Consider the following 8,345-nt stretch of genomic DNA (forward strand, 5'->3'; position numbering starts at 1 on the left):
ACGGGAGGCAGGCTGCAAACTGTGTTGCCGGGGTCAGGCGTGTGGAGGGAGAGCACTATTAGTGGTAAACTGTCACAGAAACAAGGGGCCAAGTTAAGTTTAATTGAGAGCTTCAGTTCTAAAATGTGCACGTTCAGCTGGGATATGGCTTAAATGCAGGGCCGTTGATGAACTGCCCAATGATGTTCGTTCTCGTTCATTTGCAATGAATAGATGAGATAAATGACACAGCAAAACACGTCCAGTTTTAGCTTTCAGAGGCTGAAGTTGCTGATGGACTCTTGAATCCATTAAAGCCCATAAAGGGAGATTTACTGACCGACACTGGACAGGTTCAAAACTAAAAGAGTGTCCTCCAAAAGCTTTGAAGCATTCCACGACCGTGTTCCCTCATTTTGTTCCGAAACTGATAAGAGGCTGCAAAGCTTGGCGTGTGTACGTGGCATGCATGCGATTTTATTTGAAGAATTAAAGTAATAGTTTGACCTTTTGGGACATACGCTTATTCTCTTTGGTTTTTTTTGGCGGAAAGTTAGATGAGAAGATTGATGCCACTCTCCATTTGGCCCGTACAGTAAATATGAAGCTACAGACAGCAGCTGATGAGCTTAGAGGTAGCATAAAGACTGGAAATGGGGAAGCTAGCCAAATAAATAGTATGGAATATATATATATATACCTTTTAATTAATTGCTCAAAGAAATCATATGCATGTACACGCCCAGCGTTGCAGCATTTTTCAGTTTTGAAAGTATGCCAAGCACATCCAAAAGATTCCGAGGTAAAGTGAAAAACAGAGTGAGCGCAGGACAATCCCCTGAGATCTCAGGAAGAAAGAAAGAGGTGGATGATGGAGAAAGCGCAGGCAGAGAGGGAGGGAGAGAGTTTGCCTCCAGCCTCGGCACAGAGGAGGATCAAAGGTTTGTGCTCTGCATCTCAATGGACTTCCGGTCACCAATACTGATGAGCCATTCACAGGGTGTATGGCTTATGGGTAAACAAGTGGTCATTGCATGGAATCTCTCTGGCCCATGTTGTTCGACTGCACGGTTACCTGCAGTGATGCCATTGGTTGGAAATTCAAATTTAGGATTGTAAAAAGCCAAATTGACAAAAAAAGGATTTAAAAGAACCCAACATTGTTATCAGATCCAAAATATTTCAACAATTTCACGAAATGCATTTTGACAGGATGGTGGATCGGAAAACCATGCTTTGTGTCAAATTGAACATTAGTTTATACCTTTCAGACAGTTTCTGTATCAAAGTGACAATTCATTCTGCTCCTGCTATCGATGAGACTCTGCCCCGTCTTTCTCTCTGGCATATGAGCCAATATGGTCATCAGCGTGTTTACCAATGTCACTCTGAGGAGTTTACTCTGCATTTCATAAGCGCAGCTGTGTGTTGTGCACACATCCTCGACAGTTTGTTTGCTACTTAATGCAAACCGACGCTCAATTTAAGCTGCTACAGTAATACAAAGAGATTTAGAAAGGCAGTGCACAGCGTGAGACGATCACGTATTCTGCACACTAACGGGGAATACAGTTTGGCAAACTAACCACTACTTAAGCAGGTAAACATGCCGTCGAAAATAAACCAACTGTACCAGAACATTGTTGTTTGTGCCAGTTGGGGTTGGGGGTCTCAGCATCCATAAATATAAAACAACTTACATGTTCAATTTTACTTTGGGCCTGAGTTGAGGAAAGTTATGTGAATTGGATTAAAGAAACAAAAGCCAGTGTCTGGTGATAAATACATAACCTTGTGTTCAGTGTGTTCAGCATTATTTTAAGGAGTAGGATTAAAAAAAAGGAGACATTACACGACTGTGGTGTACCAACCTGTTCTCACTTCCAAATACCGCAAAAGGAGTTTCGGAAACGTGTGCTCATTGTCGTAAAATAATAACAATCTTCAATTAAAAGCCGCTACGCTCTTCATTTACGGAGACGTGCAAGTCATTGCGTTTTCAACAACGTCCTGCAAATGTCTCAGAATAAAAGCCACAGAAAGATGCTGGAGGGCTTCAATTTTGAGACGAAAACAGGAAGAGTTGAGTCAGAAATACATATAGAGACATTGAAACTTCAGCGATGTTGCTGGTAGGATGTTGGTTTACTGTCGAAAGATAATTTCCAGTCTATTTTCGGCATGGGGACAAAATAGGCGAGACCTCGAATCTGTAGAAGAGACGCAGCTAAGCCGAGCCCAAGGATGGGACAGACAAACGCAGAACTTTCACCAGGAGACGTCTGTTTGTGTCCCGCATGAAACTAAAATGAAAGAAAATCATCAACAAAAAAAATCTAAAATAGTTTGAGGCTTTGGGCCACTGACCAAGCCTCGCTATTTGATGTGTTGGGTGCACTATAGGACCTTCCGCCCTGTAGCGTTGCCTGGTCGAAACAGCAGACCAACTGCTACTCTAACGGTCAGAGGATTTGTCCCAGATTATGGAGAGTCATCACTCTAATGCTCTTTTTTATACGTGATCTAGTGTCGGTATACTTTGAGAATGTGGTTGTTGTTGTAAAGTGTAAGCAATCCACTCATCCGGGGGAGAAAAAGAAGAATCTGTGATGCAACCTGTTCTACAAAGACATATCTTCCTCAGTTATGAATCTTTCATGTGGAGGACAAACATAGATCCAACATGAACTGATGAAGATAATTTTTTTATATTGTACTTGAGAGAGAATGCATATGCTACTTTTGTTCGGGGATGTTTTCTGTTTTAATACCCTCGCTGCTATCTGGTGACATAAAGACCAGGACATCCTTTACTGTTTCACTGTTGAGTTAATGTCTCACCATCAACGGACGACAATAGCTTGAACAATTTTAATTACAGACAGAAGGCCATGTTCATTTCACACTGAATGATTTAGAATAAATGGACAACAAATAAAAAACAATAAAGTAATAAATAAAACAAACAAATGCAGTTCATCAGAGCGCTTCAGTGTCTATATCAGGACCTATATTATTTCTACATCCATGTTTTTAATGCTGTAATCATCGTGGAAAATTGGATGTATTCTCTAAACACCTATTGTAATTACAATTTTGACATTAGAGTGTCTGTCACAGATGGTTGTACATCCTCTAGTGAAACACTCGCGACCTCCAGTGGGATTCTGTCCCTTTTAACTTGAGAGCCTATTAATTGTCTGCAATTATCCATTGCGAGCGTAACATCTGTCAGAAGTATCTCTTCTCTTCCCACGTGGATAGAAAATGCCACAGTGGTAAAGGTTGACTGCGACATTCACTGTTTATTGCACAGTAGGGCTTTCAGTCCGAATTTCCCATCGCAGGTTTAAAAGAAACATGTCCGCCTCGCCACTACCCCGCCTTTTACTTTTGTTAGACACCAGCTTGCATACAGGAGAATTCATGAAGACAGTGCCTCATATAGGTTCTATTGATGAAAGAAAAACGAAATCATGAGACATTTGTAAACTAGCTCGTTTGATTACTGTGTTTAACGTGTGCTGTTCTGTAACAATGGAGGAATCCTCCGCAGTTCCCTCGGTGCATTCAAAATCTTTAGTGCAAATATCAAGAAACAAAAGTAGAGAAACCAAAAACCGACACTGAGGAAATCATAAGGCAACAATTATAAATATATCAAAAATAGTCACGAGAGAACTATCTTTGTTACAAAACGGGTACAAAAGTTTTGTCCTGCACCAGTGAGAGGGACATGTTTTTCAGTTCCTCTACTGATTGCACAGCCTTGTATCCCAGCTGGTGAAGGACTTTTTGACAAACAGTCTGTGTGTATTCTACCATGTCGTAAGACAGTTTCAAGCGCCAACTCTCGGCATTAGCTGCCGAGTCCCTCACTGTACCGAACTTGTGTTTGGCTGAGGGCTCACTGCTGCCCCGGGTGTTTGCATGTATCCAGTCTTCCACGTTTTTATCCAAAGGCAGCCCCAGATAGTCATAGATCTCCTTCGTCTTGAGGAGCGGATTCCTGGCCAAATCCTCATAGCGAACCAACATGTATTTCCCTTTCAGCCAATAGGGATGGCTGAGACCAGTTGAAGCAGAACTGAGAAAGTCTTCACAGACGACCGTGAGCTGACTCAGGTCTAGATTGTAGGGCCGTCGCCCCGTGGCCCTCCAAATACGCCACAGACGATACGTATCCCTGAACGTCTCGATCCGCGATGACAGGATGCCACGCGGGTCTCTGACCAGTTGGATCACTTTGATATTCAGCCGCGGGTCCTCCACCAAAGCACGTAGATCTCCGATCTCGGGCACCCGGACGGTTTTGATTGCCACGTGCCGCTTCTCGCGGCACGCCTCCGTCGCTAAGGTCATGTTCAGGGCCGCGCACTTCTTCACGCAGTCCCCTTCTTCAACATTCACATCAGCAGGACCGAAGGCATCGCACACAGGCTGCTGGCACAACGCCCGGCTGGCGCCACGACGGAACAGTTTATCCGTGGTGTGGTTCGTGGGCGTCGGTTTGATATAGCTCTCCAGGAAATAAAGGTCGCAACCGTACAGGCTGCGCAGGAGGTCCCGGCTGGCGCCCAGCATCACGCGGCGGTCCGCAGCATTGCGGCTATGCGAGAGACGCGGGATCAGCGTGGTCTGGACATGATAAAGGGGCTCGAACAGGTAGAACACCTCCTGGTGCTGGTTGAGTAGCTGGCCGACAAAGGAGGAGCCGCTGCGGGTGGTGGCCAGCACCAGGATGTGCGTTTTACGCGTGGCGTTGATGGAGAAGTAAGGGTAGTCGTCGCAGCCTCCACCGCCTGCTGCTCCCCGCTCAAAGGGGGGTTCGGTCTCCTGGCCCCCAACACCACAGTTCTGGCGGCTGGCCAAAGGGCACAGCTGGAAAGGCTTGGAGGTGAGTGTCCGGATGGCCGTGTACTGGATGGCGATGGAGGCCAAGGCCAGTAGAATCACTGCCTTCCAGGAACATTGCATGGCGGAACCTCTTCATTTAGACAAAGCGGTCCATGCCAGCTCCTCCCTGTCAACAAAAAAATATAATTATATATTTTTTATTCTTGAAAATGATTTGTTATTTCATCAGGTTTGGGGGTCCAACAGTTCTGTGAATATCTTTCTAAGTGTTTCTACCCCGACAGGATGACGATTGATTTTACATATTTGACACTACAATTGGACACAGTGCAGTGGAGAGAGGAGAACCTAACAATGAAATCTCATTTAAATATGCCAATTAAGGGTGGGACCACTTGAAATGTGATTGATTTTAGAATTGAGGGTGAGTCACCAGTGGCTTGAATATGAAGGCTATAATTTATTATGATTTTCATTCACTTTCGCACGTACGTTGAAGGCAGAGTTGATGATTTACTGTCTGCTGGACAAGAAAAAGAACAAGAGCAGCCCTTAATAAAGATCGCTGTGACCACGAGTCAGAGTCCCGTGACCTAATCACTTCATTTGTCACAGCCTCATTTTTTTAGATGAAAATAGACAAAGAGGAGAGTTCTTAGCTCTAACTTTTGGTTCCCATCCAATCAGCTGACACTGACTGCCAAAAGTAAAGCGGTCTGAGGGACTAAACCGTATACAGTATCTAAAAATGGCAAGACATCTTTGCACCAGTGTTTTAAAAATAGCTTTTCTGTGAATATTGAATAACACGTTCTGGTTTTATGTCTGGAGCATGCTTTACGGGTACAAAATGCATCAACACTTACCATATAATCATTATTATTATCACTATATTACATACTGTACTGCAGTAAAGCCCCACACATCCACCCTGGCTCTCTGTCTTCTCCAACATGTCTGCATCTAATTCAAGGAGCTTGTTTGGCCTGATTGGAGAGTCTGAGCATTGTGCCGTATTCCACTTGTTCATCAGCGGGAGAAAAGGCCGGCCCACAAAAGGTGAACAATAGTTTAAAGCGTCACTGCCAAAGTCACGTCAAGGGGAAACGATGCTGCGAGTGTGGAATTAGATGGAAAACCTGTCCCAGTCAGAGTGAGAAGTATTATTTTTAAACAACACTTTAGCATAACATACCGGTTGCCTTGATGCAGGGAGCTTTGGTGGTGTAAGTCAAATAAAAGGCTCACCATCATCACTTCAGAAGACCATGCACGAGACCTGTAAGGTCCAAAAAGAAATGATGCATCAGGGGGAATCTCGTCTGACTCCAAAGCAGCTTAAAAAAAACAAACATCTGAGGAGGAAAATGAAAATCCCAGACTTGTTTTGTGAAAGCAGATACAAAATCGAATCTCCTCCCACTCTGTTGAAGGAACTGACGGGGTTGATGGTTTGCTTTCCAACACTAAATACTGACAGCAACTCGGACGACTCACGCTTACAGAGAGCGTCAATGCTTTCTTCTCACACACATTTTGAATGAAAAGAAAAAGAAAAGCCCACGATACTGCAGCGGGGACAGGTTAGACTTCCTGACGAGATATATTCCCGCGACGCAGACATCCTCACCGAACGCTGCGTTATTAAGACAACACAGCGCAACCGAACGCATCCTACACCAGCGGCAAGTGTTTTAAAAAAGAATCACCTTCAAAATAAATGCATGAATCTGATGATGAAGGAACAGTGACACGATGGAGCGGAATCGCACAAACTCCGTTATACCTTGATGGTAGTTGTAGTATTCTCATGGTGCGCTGCACGTCCACGAATCGCTGCTGATTTTTTCCGTCAGTCCTCAAACGTTTTCCACCTCTCGGGTTGGAGAGAATAAATGCGCCTGGCGGAGCCGTGTTTTCCCATGTAACGGTGGATGCGAGTCGGTTTAAGTTGAACGGTTGGCTTCGGACGCAGAGAGACAAATAGGGATGTAAAAAAACAAACAAAAAATAAACAACAAAGTGGAGGAGAAACGCTGGAGCGGCTGTGTTATTGTGAAGCAGCCGGTCGGCGACAGCAGGGCTCCCCTTAAATGATGCGCAGAGGCTGAGAGTGTGTGAGGTAGCTACACAAGGACCGACTGTCTGGACCACCCCAGACCCCTCCCCCTTTCCACCTGCCTCTCCCTCTCTCTGTCACACACACACACACACACGCACAGCATCATCCTCAGTCTCTTGCCACATCACACACTCACAGACACCCCCCTCCCTTCCCCCCTCATCACGCAGGCGAACCAGCTCTTTTCACCCAGCCAATGTGGAAGCCTTTTTTTTCCAAGTTTAAATTATCTGCAAATGTTTGATTGTTTTGCATGAAACTAGTGCTACTTTTATATATATATATTTTAATTTGACAGTATATCCTACAGGTTAGTTTTTATCTGACTTATCTCGTTATCCCACTTGTCTGATTCTATAGCGCGCCGGTTTTGTGGGATTCTTTTTTATTTATTATGGCAGACTCGTTTCTCGCCTGCCTTTTTTTTCTCTGACGTGAACTCGTCACATCAGCAGTGCCGCCTCGGGCTCTGTGATTCTGCAAAGCCTTGGCTAACCGATACAGGAGTGGGTGGGCAGATAATGAACAGGATACCTAAAGTGTGAAGAGCTCATGCTGTTTGAAGCGCTGCTGAAAATCAGGAGAAAATAAGCTTTAGAGAATGGCTGAGGAGGAGGAGAAGAGCGAAGCACAAGTACCTGCACACGTGGAGACAAGCGGGTCTATAACGGTGCAGCAATTATGCAGTGCATATGTAGGTTGCAATCATACCATGCCACCCCGTTCAACATTCTAAGAAATTATAACGTTTGGTACCACTTTCTAATAAGGCACCTTTTATGAATGATTGCAATTGGTTTTATGTTCGAGGAATTCACTCGAGGCCGATGTAAAAATCATTAAACAGGACATTTATTCTTGCAAGGAGACAGAGTTGATTCACATCCATCAAGGCTGCTCAGAGGTCTGCCTCCGAGTCTCTGATGTATACACTTGAATAACAACAGGCAGTGTGGTGGCACAGGGTAATTTACAATAAATCAAGTCGCAAATGGATAACGCATATTGCGTTTCACGCAGCGTAATCTTCACAAAACCTGGAACAACACGAACAGTTTGCTCAGTACAAAGGTCATTCTCTGAAATCAGGAAGTCTTGGTTGCAAATCTTCTACAGCTTTATTATCTCTTATTCAGGACACGCATCTGCTAGCCCCCAAGAGGAAAGATATCTGAGGAAAGATATCTGGTGTCAGAGGACGTTTCACACAGACATGCGAGGACACAGGCCTCGAAAGTCCACATGAGGACATAAGTCTTTGTACGTCAAAACATTCCTTAGTCATTCGATTTTTCCAACATTTTATTATCAGCTAATAATTGTATTAATGTCTTATGTATAAGCCAATAATAATAATACGAAGGACAAACTTAGGTTTACCAGGATT

At 44.2% G+C, this 8,345-nt stretch overlaps 1 protein-coding gene across 1 annotated transcript; it reads right to left on the minus strand.

Annotated features, from left to right (window-relative positions):
• Nucleotides 1-3,669: 3,669 nt before the first annotated feature.
• Nucleotides 3,670-6,727, minus strand: chst1 (carbohydrate (keratan sulfate Gal-6) sulfotransferase 1; the record flags this gene model as incomplete). Its single annotated transcript, XM_079282852.1, has 2 exons — nucleotides 6,623-6,727; nucleotides 3,670-5,002 (listed from the first exon to the last, which is right to left on the minus strand). The coding sequence occupies exon 2, from the start codon at nucleotides 4,954-4,956 to the stop codon at nucleotides 3,670-3,672; it is 1,287 nt and encodes a 428-aa protein (XP_079138978.1). The 5' UTR covers nucleotides 4,957-5,002; nucleotides 6,623-6,727.
• Between the last annotated feature and the right edge of the window lie 1,618 nt (nucleotides 6,728-8,345).

Source organism: Melanostigma gelatinosum (assembly GCF_949748355.1).
Source record: "Melanostigma gelatinosum genome assembly, chromosome: 2".
Taxonomy (NCBI): Eukaryota; Metazoa; Chordata; class Actinopteri; order Perciformes; family Zoarcidae; genus Melanostigma; species Melanostigma gelatinosum.